This window comes from Eleutherodactylus coqui, chromosome 8 (genome assembly GCF_035609145.1).
Source record: "Eleutherodactylus coqui strain aEleCoq1 chromosome 8, aEleCoq1.hap1, whole genome shotgun sequence".
Taxonomy (NCBI): domain Eukaryota; kingdom Metazoa; phylum Chordata; class Amphibia; order Anura; family Eleutherodactylidae; genus Eleutherodactylus; species Eleutherodactylus coqui.
Genome location: NC_089844.1, coordinates 170,826,825 through 170,851,815, shown reverse-complemented (window position 1 = coordinate 170,851,815; position 24,991 = coordinate 170,826,825). Strand labels below are relative to the sequence as shown.

General features: G+C 42.8%; 2 protein-coding genes across 5 annotated transcripts in view; both read right to left on the bottom strand.

Annotated features, from left to right (window-relative positions):
* Window positions 1–3,662, bottom strand: part of LOC136577671 (NACHT, LRR and PYD domains-containing protein 1b allele 3-like) — an 83,272-nt gene extending 79,610 nt beyond the window's left edge. For 2 of the 3 annotated variants that reach the window (XM_066577581.1, XM_066577582.1), the window contains exon 1: window positions 3,595–3,662. In XM_066577581.1, coding sequence (XP_066433678.1) covers window positions 3,595–3,648 — 54 coding nt within the window. In that variant the 5' untranslated portion in view covers window positions 3,649–3,662. The remainder of the gene's footprint in view (window positions 1–3,594) is intronic. The other variant, XM_066577584.1, reaches the window with a different exon arrangement.
* LOC136577168 (histone H1-like) overlaps window positions 1–24,991 on the bottom strand; it is a 205,214-nt gene that overhangs the window by 113,858 nt on the left and 66,365 nt on the right. The gene's annotated exons all lie outside the window — the stretch shown is intronic.

The following is a 24,991-nucleotide window of genomic DNA, read 5'->3' as shown; positions in this document are numbered from 1 at the left end:
CTTGGATGGTGGAGGAAATGAGGAAGATAGGAAGCACAGAAAGATACTATTACAGAGGGCTGTATGACAGTGCTGGGAAGGTGTAGGAGAATAAAAGGATAGAGAACACATAAAGCTACTATTACAGAAAACTTTAGCACTGTGCTTGGAATTATGGAGGAGATCTGAAGACTGTAGGACAGTGCTTGGGGATGAGGAAGGAGATGAGGAGGATAAAGAGAACAGAAAGCTATTACAGAGGGCTGTAGGACAGTGCTTGTGGATGGTGAGAAAGATACAGAGGATAGAGAACACAGAAAACTACTATAGCAGAAGGCTGTATGATGACAGTGCTGGGGATGGTGGAGGAGATAATGAGGATGGAGAGCATGGAAAGCTGCTATTGGAGAGGGCTGTATGACAGTTCTAGGGATGGTGGAGGAGATGGGGAGGATAGAGAACACAGAAACCTATTACAGAGGGCTGTATGACAGTGTGAGAAATGGTGGAGGAGAAGAAGAGGATAGAGAGCACAGAAAGCTATTACATAAGGCTGTCAGAAAGTATTTAGGATGGTGTAGGAGATTAAGATGATAAAGAATTCAGACAGCTATTATTACAGAAGGCTGTAGGACCGTGCTTGGGGGTGGTGGGAGAGATAAATAGGATAGGGATTACAGAAAGCTACTATTACAGAGCACTGTATGACTGTGCTTTGGTGTGGTGGAGAAGATAAGGAGGATACCAAGCACAGAAAACTACTATTACAGAGGGATGTATGATGGTGGAGGAGATAAAGAGGATAGAGAGCACAGAAAACTATTATTACAGAGGGCTGTATGACAGTAGTGGGGATGGTGGAGGAGATAGGGAGGATAGAGGGCACATAAAGCTATTACAGGGGGGCGTAGGACAGTGCTGGGGATGGTGGAGGAGATAAGGAGGATATAGAGCAGAAAAAGCTATTACAGAGGGCCGTAGGACAGTGCTGGGAATGGTGGAGGAGATAAAGAGGATAAAGAGCACAGATAGCTATTACAGAGGGTGGTATGAAAGTGCTGGGATGGTGGAAGAGATAAGGAGGACAGAGAATACAGAAAGCTATTATAGCTATTATGCTTGGGTGTTGGAGGAGATATGGAGGATAGAGAGCACATAAAAGCTACTATTACAAAGGGTTGTAGGACAGTGCAGGGGATGTTAAAGGAAATAAGGAGGATAGAGATCCCAGCAAGCGACTATTATGGTGGGCTGTATTACAATGCTTGGGGGTAGAGGAGATAAGGAGGATAGAGAGCACAAAAAGCTACTAATACAAAGGTCTGTAGGACAATGCTGGAGATGGTGGAGGAGATAAGGAGGATACAGAGCACAGAAAGCTATTACAGAGGGCTGTATGACATTGCTTGGGGACTGTGAAGGCGATAAGGAGGATAGAGAACGCAGAAAGCTATTACAAAGAGCTGCAGAACAGTGTTTGGGTGTTGGAGGGAATAAGGAGGATAGAGAGAATAGAAAGTTAGTATTACAGAGAGCTGTAGGACAGTGTCGGGGATAGTGGAGGAGATAATGATAAAAGAGAGCACAAAAAGCTAGTATAACAGAGGTCTGTAGGAAAGTGTTGGGGATGGTGGAGGATAAAACGATGATAGAGATCACAGAAAGTTAGTATTACAGAGAGCTGTAGGACAATGCTGGGAATAGTGGAAAAGATAATGATAAAAGAGAGCACAAAAAGCTAGTAGAACAGAGGTCTGTAGGAAAGGGTTGGGGATGGAGGAGGAGATAACAAGGACAGAGAGCACAGAAAGCTAGTATTAGAGAGGGCTGTAGAAAAGTATTGAATATGATGGAGGCGATAAGGAGGTTAAAGAGCACAGAAAGCTAGTATTACAGAGGTATGTTTGACAATGCTTGTGGATGGTGAGGGAGATAAAGAGCATAGAGAACATAGAAAAGTTGCTGGCAGTGCTGGTGGAGTAGATGAGAATAAAGAGCACAGAAAACTACTATTACAGAGGGTTGGGTGACAGTGCTTGGGAATGGTGGAGGAGATGGCAAAGATAGAGAGCACAGAAAGCTAATATTACAGATATCTGCAGGACAGTGCTGGGATGTTGGAATAGATGATGAGGATCAGCACAGAAAACTATTACAGACAGCTTAATGACAGTGCTTGGGGTGGTGGAGGAGATAAAGAGAATAGAAGGCGCAGAAAGCTACTATTACAAAGAACTGTAGGACAGTGCTTATGAAGGAAATAAGGAGGATAGAGGGCACAGAAAGCTATTACATCGGGCGATGTGCTGTGGATGTTGGACAAGATGAGATTAGAGAACAAAGAAAACTACTGTTACAGAGGGCTGTATGACAGTGCTGGGGATGGTGGAGGAGATAAGGAGGATAGAGAGAAAAGAAAGTTATTACAGAGGGCTGTAGGACAGTGCTGGGTGTGGTGGAAGCGATAAAGAGGACAGAGAGCACAAAAATCTACTATTGCAGAGGGCTGTAATTCTGGTATAAAATTCTGCTCTTATCAGCAGGGAGGCAGAACCAGCAGCTACTGAGAGAGAGGATGAGATGGACAGAGAGATAGCTACCGGTATGTAGTATTCAGTGAGCATGGTTGTGCTACAACCTATGAAAAAGTGGAAGTGGAGCTGAGCTTGTGTGCATTCATGGGAGAAACCTGCAGATCAGTGCTGGGAACAACCATCAGTTAGGAACTTGAAAGTAATCAAGTTGTGATCCCTTTACTTTTCCTATGTAGGACCTAAAGAATGCTCCTGCCATGCTTCATGACATAGGGAAGTTAGAGAATTAGTGGAGTCAGTCAGGATAGATAGATAGATAGATAGATAGATAGATAGATAGATAGATAGATAGATAGATAGATAGATAGATAGATATGGACCATGCTGGTATAACCTGTGTATCTTCCTTATATAATTATATATGTACAACTGATATAAATTATACATCTCCTGTATATAGTGATATAGAGCATACCGGTATAACCTGAGTATCTCCTGTATATAATTATAAATGTGCAACTGGTAAGTTACACATCCTGTATATAGTGATATGGACCATACTGGTACAACCTGGGTATCCCCTGTATATTATTATATATGTACAGTTGATATAAGTTATACATTTTCTGTATATAATAATATGGCCCATGCTGGTTTAACCTGGGTATTCCCTGCATATATTAATATATGTACAGCTGGTATAAGTTATACATCTCCTGTATATAGTGATATGGAACATACTGGAATAACCTAAGTATCTCCTGTATTTAATTATATATGTACAGCTGGTATGTTATGCATCTCCTGTATATAGTGATATAGACCATAATGTCTCTCTTCTCCATATAGGGAGATAAGTTCTATGAATAAAGCATTATAATTGCGTCCCTGTTACAGGTTTTGCATTGGGTCCAGGAGATTCAAGTTACACCTCTTCATGCTGGTATAACCTGGGTTTCTCCTTTATATAATTATGTATGTACAGCTTGTATAGGTTATGCATCCTGTATATAGTGATATGGACTGTGCTGTAAGTTGTAGTGACATTCTTAAATTAACACATCTATATGTTTTTTCTTACCTTTACAGACGCACGGTTAAATACGCCGATAGTCTCTGGGTTTAGTTGGTTCATTCCTTGACAAAAAAGAAAAACTGTAAAGCACAAATGTTAAAGGGGTTTTTATCGGCATTTATCAGTACATATTAGTAACATCAGGGGTGTACCTAAAGGCTTAGGCGCCCGGGTGCAAAAGTTCAGCTCGGGACCCCCCCCCTTCACATCTACCCCTCTGGGCCTCCACCCCCTCCCCCTCCCATATCCATACTGAGATCATGCTGCATACAGCTGCAAAACAAATTTACATACATGATCTAGCCACTTGTTGTAATCATTACCAAACATGACTGATTCCCTGCACTACATGAAAATATGTTTGTAGCCCCTCGGGCCGCTCTCACACACACCGCTTTTTACTCCTTTTTAGCGTGGCGTCCCAAGCGCTCTTCTAACCGCCTTACAACGCTCCCATTGATTTTCATGGGGTTACTCAGACCTGAGCTGGAGCATGGTGTTCCTGACACCGCGATATTCGAGAGCTGTTTGTTCTATTTCTGCTCTTTCTTTTTTTTAACGCCACTCCTCACCCATCACAATGATGGGGTGCATTAAAAAGTGCTGTGAAATGCTGTAGCAGGCATTCAAAAATGCATTCTTAATGTATGTGTGAGACCGGCTGTGGGCTGTGTTCATGTTTTTGATGTACTTTTGAACAAATAAGAAAAATAATTTCAAAAACTGCATGCGGTATTTAAAGACCACGTACGTTATTGAGATGCTGCATACGCTACTGAAAACCACATCGGTTTTTGATGGTGTGTTAAGTATAATTATATACAGTAGATACAGGGATATGTATAACTTATACCAGCCGTAGAGAGATATGAGAAAAAGAGATTAGAGATAGATATGAGAAAAAGAGATGACACATAGATAGATATGAGATAGATAGATATGAGATAGATATTAAATAGATAGATAGATAGATATGAGATAGATAGATATGAGATAGATAGATAGATAGATATGAGATAGATAGATATGAGATAGATATTAAATAGATAGATAGATAGATATGAGATAGATAGATATGAGATAGATAGATAGATATGAGATAGATAGATATGAGATAGATAGATAGATAGATAGATAGATAGATAGATAGATATGAGATAGATAGATATGAGATAGATAGATAGATAGATAGATAGATAGATAGATAGATAGATAGATATGAGATAGATAGATAGATAGATAGATAGATATGAGATAGATAGATAGATAGATAGATAGATAGATAGATATAAGATAGGTAGATAGATAGATAGATATATAGATAGATAGATAGATAGATAGATATGAGATAGATAGATAGATAGATAGATATGAGATAGATATTAAATAGATAGATAGATAGATATGAGATAGATAGATAGATAAATAGATAGATATGAGATATAGATAGATAGATATGAGATAGATAGATATTAAATATATAGATAGATATGAGATAGATAGATACATAGATATGAGATAGATATTAAATAGATAGATATTAGATAGATAGATATGAGATATAGATAGATAGATAGATAGATAGATAGATAGATAGATAGATATGAGATAGATAGATATTAAATATATAGATAGATATGAGATAGATAGATAGATAGATATGAGATAGATAGATAGATAGATAGATAGATAGATAGATAGATAGATAGATATGAGATAGATAGATATGAGATAGATAGATATGAGATAGATAGATAGATAGATAGATAGATATGAGATAGATAGATATAGATAGATAGATATGAGATAGATAGATATTAAATATATAGATAGATATGAGATAGATAGATAGATAGATATGAGATAGATAGATACATAGATATGAGATAGATATTAAATAGATAGATAGATAGATAGATAGATATGAGATAGATAGATATGAGATAGATAGATACATAGATATGAGATAGATAGATACATAGATATGAGATAGATAGATATTAAATATATAGATAGATATGAGATAGATAGATAGATAGATAGATAGATAGATAGATAGATAGATAGATAGATAGATAGATAGATAGATATGAGATAGATAGATACATAGATATGAGATAGATATTAAATAGATAGATAGATAGATATGAGATAGATAGATAGATAGATAGATATGAGATAGATAGATACATAGATATGAGATAGATAGATATTAAATATATAGATAGATATGAGATAGATAGATAGATAGATATGAGATAGATAGATAATGGGGGCCCCAAGAAAGGTGAAACTCACTGCTTCCAAGAAAGCGCAGAGGTTGAGTGAATGCTATATGGCAGAGGTGACTCTATAAAATATTGATAAACATCTGCTCCCACCTCCCTAATATTTGGGAGGTAGTGTTATACTTGTGTCTCATAAATCTCACCACAACAATGTGACCTCAAACTTAATATGTTTTTTCGGTCAGGACATAGATTGGTTTGATCAGCTTGGGTTAGGATCTGACCTCAGCTTGTTATGTATGTATTTACAGTGGTGCATTGGGCTAAGAGTTTCATTCTTTCCGTGACGGAGCTCTTCACCCAAAACACTCCTAAGTCAAATCAATTTTCCCCTTTGAAATGAACTGAAATTCAATTAATGTGTTCCAGTTCATTTCAAAGGGGGGAAATTTTACACTACTCGTAAAAAAAACAGTGAATACTCACCCACCACCGGCGTCCGGTCCTTGCAATGGTCTGCGGCACTGCTGCAGGCTGCCGCGTCCCTCCTTCATGCCGACAAAGCATTTCTTCCTGGAAGCTTGAATCCCCCGCCTCGATCAAGCTAATGCTGGTTATCATTTTTATGGAGGAATAAAGAGTCTCTTTTATCCATCTAATGCTGCCTGGACACATATTTTATTTGGACAGTCACTTGGGTTATGATCTGGACCCTGGCTGGGCTTGGCATTTCTTTCCCTTCTTGTCCTTAACAGGATTTATAAAACACCAGGGGGCTTGACTGGCCTTCAGTTGCTGCTGGGTGCCAAAATGTAATTACCTATTTAATTACCTATTCCTGATCCAATGGGAGGGATGCTATTGGCCTTTGGATGGGCAGCATCTCACGTAATGGGGGTCACTATTACTACTCGGGGCAAATAAGCAGGTTTACTGCATACTCACTGTGTATTTACTTCGCTGGCTTATTGCAGTGTGTAATACGCCCCAACAAAGTCATGCTGTGTATTTTTTCACGCGATTGTGCAGGGACCCAGTACATGCTTTCCTGGCCCCCTCCATAATGTTGTTCTTGTAATGTCTTGTGTAGATGCACTGTGCAAAACTGTCTTGTCATTCTGTTATGTGCATTGCACAGCTGCAGCAAATTAGAAGTTAATGTCTGCAAAGCCTGAGCTGACTGTCTGCAAATGTATCAATTCTGTCCTGTCACGTTGTATGAGTGAGGCTATAAATGTGAGTGCTTGAGAGCAGGAAAGGGAGTAAGGAGTTCCCTCTTCTGGAGTTGAGTGAGAAAAAGTACAGAGCCTCATGGGGGCACCTTCAGCCCGCATGTGCTGAAGATGGAAGTCGAGGAGAGATTTCCCAGAGTGCCTGCTTCTATGATCAGTAAGTGAGCCCCCAGAGAGAGAGAGCGTGAGTCAGTCCCAAGTCTTTTCTACACAAGGCCCAGTGCAGAGGTACTTATTATTTTCATGTGGGCAAATAAGCACAGGGCCCACACGATCGTGCCCAAAGGAAGGGGATGTCACAAATTCAGAAACCTGAAACGGAATTCAGACTGGACGTGCTGATGGAAACACAAACAGGACAGAGCACTGCTTACTGAGGACTGGACTGACGGACAGGCATAAACATAGGGACTGACAAATGACCAAAACACTCACCTTGCGTACTTGTACACATAAGCAGATGATATAGCTATAAATGTACGAGAGGTTGGTCCGTACATTGGCCAATGAACTTAAGCTGCCAGGCCACGGCAAGGCCCCTCATGCCTGGCAGTCCCTACACTAGCAAGACACATCTACTAGAGAACCACAGGGGCCATCATAGCGCAGAAATTGCCAAACAAACTCAGCAGAACAAACTGACACAAAACTGACAGAAAATAAGCGCACAAACGGACATGAACCAGCAAGACACCAAGCACACAGGAAGCTGCATTGGACAAGGGTACATGACTGATCACTCTGGACACTAGACAGAAACTGACAGGAGCAGGCTTTATATGTGAGCAAAGACCCAGGAGATTGGATAGCAGGAAGTCACCACACCCAGCCAGCTCAATCATTCACCACCTGTGGAGCTGTGCTGCTAGAAACCTTAGTACAATAGGTCCCAGCAGCACAACATAACAGTACTCTTCTTCTCAATTGCACACGCCCAAGCGTCCTGAAGTCTGGGATTGCTGTGTAGAGATACTCATCTTTCAGATTGTCTATATATACTCTTAATGCTGCCTGCACTTCGAAGACTGTATATTTTAGCCTTGTATCTGCGGAGTTGTTACTCAGTAAACTTGTTCCAGACCTTGACCGTTCGCAAGGACCTGAGGTACTATACTACTGTCTGTGGCTCGTTTATTTCCCCGCCAATGTTCACGCCGGTGGGTGCCGGAACGGGGACAACCCTTTCACCGGTTGTAACGTTTATTGGGCATCCCCATGCCAGGGGTGTGCAGAAGAGGCCCAGTGCTGCCCTGGCCTTGGCTGCGTGCATCCCTCCGGGAGGGAGAATGGTAAGTGCCGCCGTGACAAGCCAGCATCTTGCCCTCCCAGCTCTTCAGCGTATGCCACGTGTACAGGGTCATCCTACGGGACGCTGCAATTGTACATCGTGCGAAAAAATATGCTGATGTGAACAAACCCATTGAAATCAATGGGCTCTATTTACTGCACACAAGACAGCTCAGTCACTGAAGACCATTACAAAGGAAAGTACAATCCGAATATGATGGGTAATGTTTCTTCCAGGAGGAAGTCAAGATCCAAGTGTCATTTTCCACCAAAAACAGTTTAATAGTAATATTACGGCGCGTCCAAACTGTTATCTTACATATAAGAAATGGTTTGTAACATGAAAGTGAGACGTGCCGCTAGTATTCAATGTTACCCGTGGAATCAGCAGGTTTTAATGTTACAGAAACTTATCAATTACTTTCTGTTATGAACATCTTTAAAAAATTTGTTTCACAGTGTTATCTGAAAGTATGTTCTTTTGCTCCCACCAACAAACAAATTAGCAAAATGTGATTGTTCTCAGAAAGAGAAACCAAGTAATCTTGTAGATATGATACCTCTTAATGGTTGACAAAAATACATGATGTTATAGCAAGCTTTCCAACCTACATAGGGTCCTTCCTCAGGCTTTAGAAGTAGATCTAAAAAAAACATTCATTTATACATCAATATGAACAGGCACAGACCTGGTGTGATTAATCTGCACTTAAATCAATGCCATAACAGTATGAAAGCTCACTATAACATCATGTATTTTTGATGTCATTAAAAGGTATCATATCTACAAGATTACTTGGTTTCTCTTACTGAGGACAATCACATTTTGTTCTACTGGCGACACCGGACCAAATGTTTTTCGTTTTACAAATTAGCAAGAGATGGGGTGACTTTGCTCCCCATCGATGTTTCACATATCTGTAAGTAATACCGCTGGTCAAACATAAAGTGATTGTGCTCTATTAAATAGCGAGCAGCCATAATATGTTCTTCCAACTCAGATGCAGTTGCTGTAATTATATAAATGGAAAGCTAGAGCTGTTAATGCTATATTGTGTGGTATGCTAGAATAAAGGGTTTAATGTCACATGCATGGGCGTAATTATAGGGGGTACAGAGGGTGCGGCTGCACCTGGGCCAGGAGCTCTAGCGGGCCCATAAAGTCTCTCTTTCCCATATTGCAAACCAATTCTATCAATGAAGCTTTATAGTTGGGGTCCCAATTCCAGATTTTACACTGGGGCCCAACAGCTTCAAGTTACACCTCTGATCACATGTTAGCCATGAAAAGGACTACCACAATTCAAAATCCTGAAGACCCCCAGTACCTACATGGTATCCTAAATGTAACCTGTTACTCTCTGTACTAGTGCTTGTAATAAAATATCCACCCATTCACATATACTCTCATTTAGAGATCCAATGGCATCAATGATAGGACACAATGGGGGTCTATTGAATCTTAGGCAAGCCATGAAAAATTTGCATGACAGGATGTTCTATATACAGGGGTTTGCCTGCTTATCATTGGAGATACCCAAATTTACACCTTCCTCAATGTTATTTGTTCAATTTGGAAATGTTTCACTGGATAATTGGCTAATTTCCTATAAGTGCTGTTTGTCCTCCTGGATTTCCAATGCCAGGTTCCTATACAGCTCCCTATCTAACACTACAATGGTGCCTCCTTTCTTTATGATTATATTACTATTATTTGATAATTCAGTTAGAGCTAACCTTTGTTGATATGACTAATTATGTTGTATTTCTCTATTTCTAATTGTATCATATAACTTAATGAGGTCTCTTTCTACAGCCGCCTGAAAAATATCAATCGCTTCTACCCTTGAATTACAGTATATACCCGAGTATGAGCCGAGACAATAAGTTTCCCCACAAAAAACTGGGAAAACTATTGACTCAAGTATAAGCTGAGCTATACTCCAGTATATACTAGGTAAAAAAAAACTCCATCCTCACCTCCCAGCCGGCGTCTGTCTTTGCGACAAGCTGCTTGAATTCTCCCTGCTGTCATCCATTCTCTCTGCTTGGCTCTGTGAGTGCTGTGTAAGTAAGCGCTGTGATTGGATTGGCTATGAATGATCGAGCACCGGCTGTGATTGGCCGGCGCTACATCCAATCACAGCTCCTACTTACACAGCGCTGATGGCGGGGGATGACAGAGCCGAGCAAAGAGGACGGCAGGGGATGACAGCGGAGAGAATTCAAACAGCCTGCTGCACCGCCGCCGGAGACACAGACACCGGCTGGGAGGTGAGTATGGAGGGGTTTTTTAAAGTCTTCCCTGACTCGAGTATAAGCCGAGGGGGGCTTTTTCAGCACAAAAAAATGTGCTGAAAAACTAGGCTTATACTCGAGTATATATGGTAATTGGATAATACAAAGCATTGCATGTAGGGAAATCAGCAGCCTGAATCCTCTCCAATCTGCAGTTAGTTTTCTCGCGCAGTAGGGGACTTGCACTTGGAATGTCAAACCAAAAATGTATTTTTGCCCTCCAGTCCAGAACTCTCAACCAGGTTGTTCTGAGTAAATTTAATAGGCGTGCAAACTTGTTGACAGCAAGTAAAGTGGAAAACAAAAGCCCAAACCTTTGCTGAGAACATCTCTATTATTCTGGTTGAGGTGAGGAGATAAACTCACCACAATAATATCATCCTCATGAGATGTTGTGATTTGTTTGATCAGTGTATAGTAAATGATTTTCCGCATCCTTGTTCCGGGTTGGGTATCTTCTATGATCTCCGATGCTTTCTGCCTCCTCTTATGTTGTTTTTTAGTGTATAAGATCTCTTGACACTCTTTTGTTATTATTTTTCCTCTCTCCTCCCATGGAGTGTGAAGCATGGAGGCTGATGCTGTCGGTGGAGTCATCATACTCTGAGGGGTCATGTTCAGAGGAGCTGACGCTCACACCATACCGCTGATTCTGTCATCTTTGATTTTTTTTAAATACATTTCTGTTTATGCACTTTGTTTCCCATTGGTAAACCATTCCCATTGTATAATCCTCGCAATCTCTTCAAAACTTGGATTTTTGAATATTTATAATAGAGTCCTCCTGTTTTTTAAACTTGTTTCTAAGTTACATTTCATATCTTTGTGAAACTGACTAGGATTGTATGTCAAGAATTTGTCTTTAATGTCCTTCATTTCAGTTTCCAAAGTTTTTAGTCTCTTAGCTTCATACTGGGCTATGAGACCAATCAGATGCAACAAAGAATCTGACAAAAGGTTATTCTATTCACTATGAAATAGTAGTAGCCGTCCTATTGACTCAATGTACTATAGATGTTTCAATATACGTACTCAAAATATTAAAATCCCACCAGGTGTGAAGCTCTTGTGAGGAAAGTCTGTTCAGTTTATGGGCAAGATTGCAATTTGTATTATCTCCATTATTATATTTTGTGGCATTCTCTGGGCACGCTGATCCTTGAGGAAGGCACTCTGATCTGCACAGAACTTTTACTGTCACCCTTATCCACTCTCCGCTGGATTACAGCTACTGATTGGTCTTCCCCTCACTAAACTCCCCGATCTCTAATCCATGCTGAATGTGGCAGCCAGGCTCCTCTTTTTGTCGAGTCACTGGACTGATGCCTCCAGCCTGTGCCAGTCACTGCACTGATGCCTTCACCCTGTGCCAGTCACTGCACTGATGCCTCCACCCTGTGCCAGTCACTACACTGATGCCTCCACCCTGTGCCAGTCACTGCACTGATGCTTCCATCCTGTGCCAGTCACTACACTTATGGCTCCACCCTGTGCCAGTAACTGCATTGATTCCTCCACCCTGTGCCGGTCACTGCATCAATGCCTCCACCTATTGCCAGTCACTGCACTGATGCCTCCACTCTGTGCCAGTCACTACATTTATGGCTTCACCCTGTGCCGGTCACTGCATTAATGCCTCCACCTAGTGCCAGACACTGCACTGATGCCTCCACCCTGTGCCAGTCACTGCACTGATGCTTCCATCCTGTGCCAGTCACTGCAGTGATGCCTCCACCCTGTGCCAGTCACTGCATTGATGCCTTCACCCTGTGCCAGTCACTGCACTGATGCCTCCACCCTTTGCCAGTCACTGCACTGATGCTTCTATCCTGTGCTAGTCACTGCACTGATGCCTCCACCCTGTGCCAGTCACTGCACTGATGACTCCACCCTGTGCCAGTCACTACACTGATGTCTCCACCCTGTGCCTGTCACTGCACTGATGCCTCCACCCTGTACCAGTTACTGCACCAATGCTTCTATCCTGTACCAGTCACTGCATTGATGCTGTTATCCTGTGCCAGTCACTGCACTGATGCCTTCACCCTGTGCTAGTCACTGCACTGATGCCTCCACCCTGTGCCAGTCACTGCACTGATGCCTTACCCTGTGCCATTCACTGCACGTATGCCTTCACCCTGTGCCAGCTACTGCACCAATGCTTCTATCCTGTGTCAGCCACTGCACTGTTGCCTTCACCCTGTGCCAGTCACTGCACTGATGCCTCCACACTGTGCTAGTCACTGCACTGATGCCTCCACACTGTTCCAGTCACTACAATGATGCCTCCATCCTGTGCCAGTCACTGCACTGATGCCTCCACACTGTTCCAGTCACTGCACTGATGCCTCCACACTGTTCCAGTCACTACAATGATGCCTCCATCCTGTGCCAGTCACTGCACTGATGCCTGTGAAATATAAGTACAGTTTCAACTCATCATTTTCATACACAATGCTGCTCCACCCTACATCAGCTAGATCTCCTCTCTCCTCTCCTTCTACCATCCTACCATGCTCTCCGCTTTGTTAAGGACCTTAGATTACATTTCTCTCTAATCTGAACCTCCCACTCACGCCTCCAAGATTTTTCCAGAGCTGCACCAGTTCTTTGGAATGTGCTACCACAGACAGTCAGGTTAATTTCCAACGCCCACAGTTTTAAGCGAACCCTAAAAACATATCTTTTTAGGGAAGCCTACCATATTTTTCCCTAATGTAAACTCTTCTCCATCTACCTTGTTTCTACACTCCCCCTTGGAAACCGGAGCATCTTCTTCCCACTGCATCCCTTACGCATTCTACCTCTTATCTGTTTTTTCACAAACACGGCTGGTGATGCACTCACACAGCTTTATGTATACACATGAAGGTCATACTGAAGGCAATGCAAAAGTGGTCATAGCCTCATTAACTAACTAGTACTTATTAGGAAATTATAGCATCAGTGTTTCTGATGGCGCCACTTACTAACATAATATAGTGAAAGGGATTGGAGTTGTAAGCACAAGGCTTACTGTTTTAGGACCTGTGGGTTTAGGATCTATGATGACGACACTGTGATTGTGCCTCTAAGGTGTTTAATAGATAATAGATAGCTCTGCTACATGCACGTCCCATACACACAGCTCTGCTACATGTACGTCACATACACACAGCTCTGCTCCATGCACATCAATAGCAATCAAGCCCCTAGCAAGCAAAACACAACTACATTTGGATGTAGTGAGATTTAGACAGGAAACAATGAGGAGAGAATTGCAGTATAGGCGGGTGATATATTACTATTTTTCGGTGACTCTGGGAAGTCATTGGAAACGGACATGTGATTAATGAATATGGATGTTATTCTGGTCCTGAAATTAATTGGAATAAATCCATGGTAATGCCAGTATATAAATCTCACATAACTATCAATATTGAACACGCCCCATTGACAGTCGCCTGTTTAAGTACTTGGGAGTGAACATTTAAAAGAGAGTTTCTGATTATACTAAACTGAACCTGGACTCACTGCTGCTTAGACTGAAATAGAAACAAGATGTATGGTGTATCCTTTTCCCTCTCGCTAATAGTGAACTTAGGCCCAATGTCCACAGGCGGATTTTAATTATAAAATCCACGCAGGAGATCCGCAGATCAAGGAGCCCATGCGGATGTAATTTTTTTCCCGGCGTGTGGATCGCATGTGCCGGAAGAAATCGTGGCATGCTCCATTTTTCTGTTTATCCCGCAGGAACGGTTTCCATTGAAGTCACTGATTGTGCCGCAGATCCGCGGGAGAGCAGGAGATTAAAAAAATAAGAAAAGTGAGCACGGCACCCAGCGTGCCGAGCGCATCCTCGAGCAGAAAAAAAAAGATCTGGTCGCAATGGAGGAAAGCCCTGCACCATCTGGAACGGTGAATAAATGTATTTTTTGGCATCATGGCTGTGTTAGGGGGGTCACAAGGGGACCCGTCAGCTGATGCTGTCTGCTTCCCAATCAGTTGAACATGCGAGTATACTCGGAGGAGATCAATGGACACCACACCGTATGTGCTAACCAAAGAAATGCCTGTTTAATGTACAATGTATTCAATCTTTATACATTTCTACGAAGCGAGTGGCTTTATGCCAGATACAATTAAAATTAATAAGCACATATATTGATTTAAAACATCGCAGCCTCTTGAAGTTTGATACAACATCCCAAGGGTCCAATCACGTCAGTTCCCAATATGCTTTCAGGACCTTCCAGCACAAGGAAGCGCGTGAGGCATCGCGACCCTTTAAACATTACCTCAAGTGGTTCAGTTTCTGCCAGCTGAATTGGCACTCCTGAAACACCTTGCACCGATTACTGCTAGACAATCAGGCTGGTATTCTATTTCAAATAGATCATAACCTTGTTGCAAGAAGGAAAAGGAAAAAAAAAATTTTTTAATTTAAAAATAGCTGACCTGCAATACCTAGGCAATATCTAGATCACCTATGTCTTCCCTCCCCCCCCCCTTTTGAACTAGGGTACTTAATTGGAAGAGTAACCGGGTTCAAGGTAGTAGCAACAGTGAAAAGAATGACAAGAGCACATTGTAGCTGGATTTGACGGGCCAGAAATAAGTGCTTGGGTTGCACTTGCGTGTATATCCTCCGGATGTCATGGGGGGTGAGGACCACTAGGGGGTAGTTCAATACCAACTCCGAAGATTTGTCAACCATTGGCTGTACTGCTGCCACCGCACAAACACATGAGGGAGCTCCTCGAGCAACTGGATACAGCCTCATGCAGTAGAATCCAAGTGGCCGTGGTTGTCCTCCGTGCCTTTGTGTCAATACTGTTGTCACATGGCCAGAAAATTCAGTACAGAAAAGAATAAATGGTAAAGTGTAAAAGGGTGAGAAATGAGTAGTTGCATAAGAGAGGAAACAGAGTGGGCGGCAGTATGAAACAAGGCCCAGAAAAGTGCGGAGTTTGGCAGCAGGTGTAAGTACAGGTATGGCCGTTTGCGCGTTTCTTCTACAGAACATTCTCTCAGAGACAGTATAATTGCGGCTTGTTGGCAGGCTTCCAAATTATCAGCACACAGCGCCTACATGCGGTGGGTGGCTGACTAACACCTCATCAGCACACAACACCTACATCACACATTTTACATTCATTACAGTCTGAGCACGGGTCATTAACTCTCATCCGTTCATGCGGTCAAGTCTCATTCAAATGTTAGTAAGAGTTCACACAGGACGTAACGCGTATGATGCAACTGTCCTCATCTTGCAAACAAATGCATTCAATCACTCCCACCTCCCCCTGGAATCAGTCAAACATTAACTGTTTGTAACACTAGAGAAGTATACCAGATTCCACAACAACCACTTCATTACTAATATTTCCCAAAAAAAAGGAACACACATTTAGCAATCATGCACACGTCCAACCAATCACAGAACTGACATTTACCCAAAAAGCAAAAATATACCTTAAAATCCCTATATGTTTTCTATTTTTACAACCATATAATTCACATAATTCATTCAGCGTGTCTTTCTTCTATGACTTTGAATTTTATCTCTCTATGAAACAGATTTTTGGAAAGCAGCCAGAACATTCAGACTCTAACAACATTAACCCTTAGTAATTATAAGAGGTATATTTCTCTGCACAGACTATCAAACCCGGATGGCAGAGGAATAGTTAAACACATAGAAAAAACCAAAAAAACAACATGCTAAGCGCTTCTAACAGCGCAACATTCTCCGCATTTGTAACCCTTGTATTCTTAAAAGCTCCCACAGATATGAGTGGGGTATAACTTTCTTACACTTTCTTACACTTTGTTGTAAAAGACTAAGACGTATAACAAAGATTAGATTACATTACATCAAGACAAACGAGACAAACAATATTGGTTATTTGTCACATAATTATCCACAGATTCTGCATGAACTTGCTTTATGTCCCAAAGGAACACAGACTATAAAGGATTCCCTTTCTCTGATAACTGCCGTATCTACACTTGCCTCAATCCATCTGTCTGACATACTCCTATCCAACCTTAGACTATCTCTGAATCTTTCCCAAACTTGTTGGTCTAAGATTCCCAAAATTCCAACCTGCTTTTCTCAACAACTTGCTAGATTCTCTCCCCACGGCTAACTTGCTTTCTCCCGTACTATTGCCAGAACTCATAGTTAAAGGTTCCCGCCGTTTTACCTATCTGTTTATATATTTTATAGGCTTGCCTACAAATGTCCTTCCCTTCCCCCAATCTTATTATCTCAATGGGTGTCAGGAAAGTCTGAGACCCCATTCTAACTATGGACTTACCTCTCGATTTACCACTATTGTCCCTACTGCCGAGTCCGCAACTGGCAGGATACTATGGACTTTTAAGTCCCTTCTGCCTACGTTCGCAACGGGGCAGGATATTTAGGGCCCTCCTGCCAAGTATTGGTAGGATATTTCTTCTTCTGCAAGTCCGCAACTGGCAGAAATACTTTTGGACTTAAATGTCCCTTCTTCCACGTCCGCAACGGGCAGGATATTTATTATCTTCTGCAAGTCCGCAACTGGCAGAAATACTTTTGGACTTTTCAGTCCCTTCTGCCACGTCCGCAATGGGCAGGATATTCGCAATCTATATTACGAATATATTACTACTATACTTACGGGGATAGAGGAAGGACCACAGCTTGCCTTGCTGGGCGGCTTTTAGTAATCTTATTACAAATTACAGCTAACATTATGAGTCCGGCAAAAAAAAACAATAATTTCTACAGCACACAGCAGACAGCATGGCAATATACACACAAGGGTTCTTCCGTCTAGCACGGTTACTAAGAACACCGTAAATAACAGGCAGAAGTGTCCTATAAACATGCAGCGACTAACCTTCTGTCGACACGTGACTGAAGTCCAGGGAACCCAGAGCTAGAGTGGTAAGTCAAGGGCTTACCTTACACCGGTGTTTTGTAGATCTGGGGTCCCGTGGCCTCTAGTCCGGCTGGTCGGCAGGCAGGGTCGGCAGGTATCAGCTGCAGGTAAGGAGTTAAAGGGGTTGTCCCGCACCGAAACGTTTTTTTTTTTTTTTTAACCCCCCCCCCCCGTTCGGCGCGAGACAACCCCGATGCAGGGGTTAAAAAAACAACCCGCACAGCGCTTACCTGAATCCCGGCGGTCCGGCGTCTTCATACTTACCTGCTGAAGATGGCCGCCGGGATCCTCTGTCTCCGTGGACCGCAGGGCTTCTGTGTGGTCCATTGCCGATTCCAGCCTCCTGATTGGCTGGAATCGGCACGTGACGGGGCGGAGCTACACGGAGCTACACGGAGCCCCATTGAGAAGATAAGAAGACCCGGACTGCGCAAGCGCGGCTAATTTGGCCATCGGAGGGCGAAAATTAGTCGGCTCCATGGGAACGAGGACGCTAGCAACAGAGCAGGTAAGTATAAAACTTTTTATAACTTCTGTATGGCTCATAATTAATGCACAATGTACATTACAAAGTGCATTATTATGGCCATACAGAAGTGTATAGACCCACTTGCTGCCGCGGGACAACCCCTTTAACTTCTGCCCCACGTTGGGCGCCAAGTATTGTTAGGGGGGTCACAAGGGGACCCGTCAGCTGATGCTGTCTGCTTCCCAATCAGTTGAACATGCGAGTATACTCGGAGGAGATCAATGGACACCACACCGTATGTGCTAACCAAAGAAATGCCTGTTTAATGTACAATGTATTCAATCTTTATACATTTCTACGAAGCGCGTGGCTTTATGCCAGATACAATTAAACTTAATAAGCACGTATATATTTATTTAAAACATCTCAGCCTCTTATCAGTATGTCCTCCTCAGGTGGGTGTTAATCGGGAGGTACATTCCTATAAGCTTGTTAGTAAATTTCAACTAGAGTTGTTTAAAGATAAGAACAGGACACAAACCTTGTGATATTCCAATTAATATTTCCAGGTGGATTATTCAGACTGAGATCTAACATATTTCTAGGTGAAAGTTGAAAACCATACAGATATATATGTGTATTATAGCAGACAAGCAAAGAGACAAAATGGAGTCTCTGTAGTCTATTTTTAAAGCGTCAGCCCTTACACGTATAAGCTTAAACCTTTAGCAGAAGACGCAAATTATAAACACATAAGTATTCTGTGAAATACACTTATCATTCTCTATTTAAAGGAATAAACCTGAATTAACCCCTCACAGCTGCGTGCACGGGTGGAAACGGTTGCAGGATTCCACACTTCGAAACTGTGCACGCCCGTAGACAGGAGGCCTTAGTTAAAATTAGAAGCACTTTGTAAATGAAAAGAGGAAGTGGTTTGGCTCTACCCAACCCTGTGGCGTATTTCCTAGCTTCACAGATGCAACATTTTTCAGGGGGAGTCAGGAGACACAAGGTGTTTGTTTTCAGCTGCTAAAGGGTTATTTTGAAGAAATGCATCAGCTCAAGGCTTTGGAAATGCACAGATTTAAATGTAATGCCAAACTTTCCCCACACTCTCTCTTATGCACAAAGTGTGGTGGAAATGTAGTGGGCTGAAGTCTATATACCTGGCCCCTCCATAATTGTCATACATGTCATGTCTTTTACATAGATGCACTGTGTAAATTGTCTTGTCTCTAGTTATGAGTATTGCAGAGCTGCAGCATGTAAGAGGTTAATGTCTGTGAATAGCTGGGATATGTCTGGAAAAAGTTTGTCTAGTAATGTGATGTTGTAGGATATAAATATGAGTGCAAAGTGTTTTCAGAGTGAATTCTCTGAAGATCCATCTTCTGCAACGTTTGAGAGTGGAGTGAGTGCCGGCCACATGGGTGTACCTTCAACTCTCATGTGGTGAAGAGATGAAAGCTGAGGAGTGGTATCCTGATGTTCCCAATTCCAGGAATCCCCTTTGAGGGGTGAGAGAAGAGAAGGAATCCACCGTGCTACTAATTCTCAAGTGAGTGTCTGCGGGGTGTTGTGTTTCCCTCCGGTGTTCTCCTATATCCCAGAGTGTGTGTGTCCAGGAGTGGAGTCAAACAGAAAGCTCAACTGTAGGCCCAGTTTCATTCTATGTCCTCCTTCCTGACCATCTACTAAAATGGTCTTTCCTGCACTGGTGTGTAATGCTGTACTCTACAAGCGAGAAGTAAAGTTTTCCAGTCATTGTCCATTCCCAGTGATTGAGTTTCCAAAGTTTATCGTGTGTGGACTCTATTATTTCTACTGCCGGTGAATCAAGAGTGTGAAGGAATGGTGGCGTCACGAGTGATAACTTCTTCAGTCCACTACACCCATATACTGGTAACTTGCTTGGAGGAGGCCTAGCGGTCCCTTGGCTGAAGTTGCATGTGTCCCTCCAGGGAGGAGTTTGGTAGAGCCACCATGACAAGTGCCATCTCTACCCCCGCCAGCTCCTCAGCCTGGGACTTGTGTCTCGGTCACTGCAGAAAGCTAGAGATATTGCAGGGATTGCACACAATATACGCCTATTTGGGGCACCCCTTAACTGAATAAACTAAAAGACTTTGAAAATTGGAGAAGCAGAGGTACTGGGCGCATCTCTCAAATACTGTCGGAGGTAGTAATAAACTCATTTGACCAACTACAATCCAATTATGCAATTTTACAAATATTTGCAACTGCCACATGCCTATCAGGCAGAGATGGTTTCCAAGGAAATGAAAATTACAAATTTTGCATTAACTGAGATTAAAGGTACATCTTCATCGACAGTAGGGAAAATATCCATTATATGCTCACCTACAATGCCAATTAAACTCATGAAACCCAGATACGATCAAAAGTAGGTGGGAGGTAGATATTGGACCCATAGAAGATTCACAATGGGCTGAAATTTTACAGATGATCCCTAAATTGTCTTTGAGAGAGTCTCATAAATGATCACAAATATACTTGCTGCATCGGGTGTATCATACCCCCACCTTTATGCATAATATAGCGGTAAGAGATAACACCTTATGCATGCACTGTAAAATGCAAACTGCAGGGCTGATACACATGATGTGGCGCTGTCCAAAACTAAATAGACATTGGACTGAGGTACGCTGCCTGATTAACAATGTGTATAAAGTCAATCTAGATCTTACACCATTAGTATGCGTCCTCGAATATGTCAGTGGGGTGAGAGCAAGAACAAATAGCACTAGCAAGGTTATTACTGGAGATGAGCTAAAGATTCGGCTGCTGGCGGGGGAGAGCGGGGAGGAACGGAGGGGAGATCCCTCTCCCCCCCCCCCCTGCTACCCCCTGCTCACCGCCGCAACTCACCTGTCACCCGCGCCGGCTGCCGAATCTTTAGAGACGAGCGGGCAGATACTCGACTAAGGCACTACTCGCTCCAGTAGTTAGCCTTAGCGAGTATGCTCGCTCATCTCTAGTTATTACATATCATGAGGAAATTGATAGCTCGGCACCGGTTAGATGAGATGCCCCCCATACTGAGAGGATTCAGAGACCAAGTTAACAGAATATTACCATAGGGGAAGGGGATATACCTCAAACGTAATGCAAGCCACAAATATATTAAGTTATGGGTAGAGTTGAGCGAACATACTCTGCTGAGCTTGATGCTCGTTCCAGTATTAGCATACTCAATGATGCTCGTCACTCGAACGAGCATCAAGCCGTGTTTGATCCCGCCCCAGTTTTTGGCTCCTCCCCGCTGTGACGTGTCTGTTTTGGCCCCTCCCCCCCACGACGCAGCACGTGAGTCAACGGCAAATTTTTGGACTGGCAGGCAGGGGGAGAGAGAGAGAAAGAGAGAGAGAACACACGAACCAAGAAAAAAAAATTTAAAAGCTCGGCACCCGGCGTCCCACATACAAAAATGCTCGAGTCTCCCATTGCAGTCAATGGGGTTCGTTACTCGAGTAGAGCTCTCGAATTTTACAAAAAGCTTGACTCGAATAACGTGGACCCGAGCATTTGGGTGCTCGCTCATCTCTGTTTATGGGCAAAATGGTTGAGTACTCCTGGGTTAGCATCGCAGAATCTATTTAGTAATGTTTCAAAGAATTGTCTAAAGACTATTGCCAAGAAAATAAGTTGTTCAGGGGTGACAAAGATTGGCACAGAGGTGCTTAAATCCTAGAGATGCATAAAACGCAGATATGAGTATTAACCCTTTCCAATCCACTGTCTGACATCCAAAGACATTATGATTTAAGGCTGTACAGCTCCGATGTTGGAAGACATCCGTCGGGGTTCTCTTACTGTATATTGCCAGCCTCTCTGCTGTCGGAGCCTATCCAACGTGTCACCTCATGCAGTACTTGCTGTAGCCAGCAGATAGTGCTGTTGTATAACGACAGAAAAAGAGTAACCCCCCTAGGAAAATTAGGATACAAGTTGGATTGGAGAGGGTTAAGCATAAACTGTCTTAAAATCTGATTACTGTCTGTTTACAATATATTCAGTGTTATATTATACATATGACACTTGTGCAAAAGTATTAGAAGTGATATAATCTGCTTGAGTAAAGCCTTTCGGCAAGAGTGAAGATTTAGGGGTATACTGCGTATTTTGACAGCACAGCTTTTGAATGAATTTTTTTGGCAATTGTGCCATTTTAAAAACAGGTTATTTATGTACAGCACCGTATGAATGAAGACTTGCACCTCAAAATGATTCCCCATGTTTGTCCTGTATTCAGAAAAATACCCATTGTAGCCTCAATCTTCTTACAGGGCACAAGACTATGAACATAAAGGAGGGAGCACCTTTTGGCATTCGGAGCACAACTAAATAAATGCTAGGCCCCATTGTACACTAGTGCAGAAATTTTAAAAAAAAGACTCCCTAAAAAGAATGCACCCCCCCCCCCCCTTCTTTTTTGGCATTTCCTAAATCTTAGATAAGAGTAATAATGTAAAGCTTTGTGGTATGTCTTAAAATGGAGGTAATTACAGAGGCCTGGTAGGGATGGGCACATGGGGCATTAAAATTGGGAACACTATAGAGACCTCTCCCATCATCTATTTACACACAGGACTGTAACAAGGGGGTGCTCTAATAACTATATATGTATATATATATATATATATATATATATATATATATATATATATATATATATATATATATATATATCAGGGGACAATACAGAGATATCTCCCATCATCTATACCCAGGACTGTGACTGTAACAAGGGAGCACTCTCTACATCTAGACAAGAATGTTTCTACTCAACATAGAAGGAGGTTCTTTACTGTAAGAGCAGTGAGACTAGAGCTATGGAAAGCGTAGTCAGATGGAAGCCAGGAGTCATTAGCGGGAAATCAGGTTTGCAGTACAAATCAATGAGTCAGAAAGCGTAGTTGGGAGCAGAGCCAGGAGTCGTCAGCAGGTAGTCACAGTTTGCAGAAGAGGAGCAAGTTAGGAGATGCAGCTTGATAAAGGCAATGGAGCACAATAATCATGCACTGGTGCAGTAGCAGGGTTAGACTTTTATAATAAGCTTAATCAGAAAACAGAGGCGGGGTCAGGACCAGGAGGCAGGGACTAGATTAGCAAGCAACATAGAATAAGGCTAGAGTTACACAGAGGAACTTGTCCAAAGCTGGGATGGCTCAGTAGCAAGAGCTACTAAGTGAAGTGCAGGAGGTCACCGGTTTGATCCCCAACACTGGGCCCCTCCTTTGAGGATGGCCTCTGGACATCCCAGGGCATGGTTTACTGGGGTACCTCCTGTGAAATTACTGTGTGAGCCTTGGAGTATGCACATTTTCCTCTGGCTCCCAGGAGTTCTTCTCCCTGCCACTGCACCAGGTCTTCCTCGGTGCCTTTTGGAGTCCAAGATTTCTTTTATGATGGACTTTAAGAGGAGGGGGAGGTGGTTGTCTTCTGTAGAAGAATCTGTGCTTCCTTCAAATTTCTTGGAATGGGCCAATTAAGGATGGCTTTAATCTTGTGGGACCCATGCTTAATCTGCCTAGGGAGATAGTGTATCTAAGGAATTGCATTTGGTTCTGTTCAAACTCACACTTCTCTAGCTTGATGTAGAGGTTATTCTTTTGAAGTTGTTCCAAGACCACCTGAACATGCCTGCAATGTTTCTCTAAATTTTCAGAGAAGATGAGGATGTTGTCGAGATATGACACCATGCATTGATCCAACAGGTCCCAAAATACGTAATTAATAAAGTGCTGGAAGGTAGCGGGAGCATTGCAGAGACAAAATGGCATTACTAGAGATTCGAAGTGTCCATATCTTGTTCTGAAAGCAGTCTTCCCTTCATCTCCAGGGCGGAGCCATACCAGATTATATGCTCTTTTGAGGTTCAGTTTATTAAAAACCTTGGCTGCCCGAAGCCTCTTCAGCATTTTTTAGAATTAGTGGGAGAAGATAGCGATTCGTAATACCGTGTTTCCCCGAAAGTAAGACAGTGTCTTACTTTCTTTTGATCCCCAAAAGCCCCACTATGTCTTACTTTCGGGGTATGTCTTATATTGGCGCCTTTGGCCTCATGTCCACGGGGAAAATCAGATCCGCTGCAGATTCTCCATGGAGAATCTGCAGCGGGTCCCTCCTGCCCCGCGGACATGAGTGCTGAAAATAGGAATAAATCAGAATTAACTTATCTCTCACACGCTCCGGATACTTCCTTCGCCGCGGCACCATCTTCTCTCAGTCGCGGCCGGATCATTTTGCTTCGGCCCGCTGCATGCGCGGGGCACGTCACCGACGTCATCATGCACATCCGCCGAGCCGAAGCAAAATGATCCGGCCGCGACTGAGAGAAGATGGTGCCGCGGCAAAGGAAGTATCCGGAGCGTATGAGAGATAAGTTAATTCTGATTTATTCCTATTTTCAGCGCTCATGTCCGCGGGGCAGGAGGGACCCGCTGCAGATTCTCCATGGAGAATCTGCAGCGGATCTTATTTTCCCCGTGGACATGAGGCCAAAGGCGGCAGACGCGGTGACGTATGGAGGGGGGGCGGCGCGGAAGTGGGCAGGAGGCGGCGCGCAGCTACGGTAGATGAGAGGGAGGCGGCAATACCCCCGTGTTTCCCCAAAAGTAAGACATATGTCTTACTTTCGGGGTACTCACATTGGCCGACCCCCCTGAAACCCCCGATACGTCTTACAATCGGGGGTGTCTTACTATCGGGGAAACACGGTAGTAATCTTGCTTAGTTCCTAGTAGTCAATGCACAGTTGAAGAGTAGGTCTTTAACTCTGGTTCAGAATGGTTGTGGATACGCCAAAATGAAATAAAAGATCCAGGGAGCAGCTCAATAGGACAGTCATATGACCGATGAGGTGGCAGCTGGTCAGATTTCTTCTTGCTGCAGACATCCCTGAAAATCTGATAGTGAACTGGTAATTTCTCAAAGTCCTGTTGACCATCCACG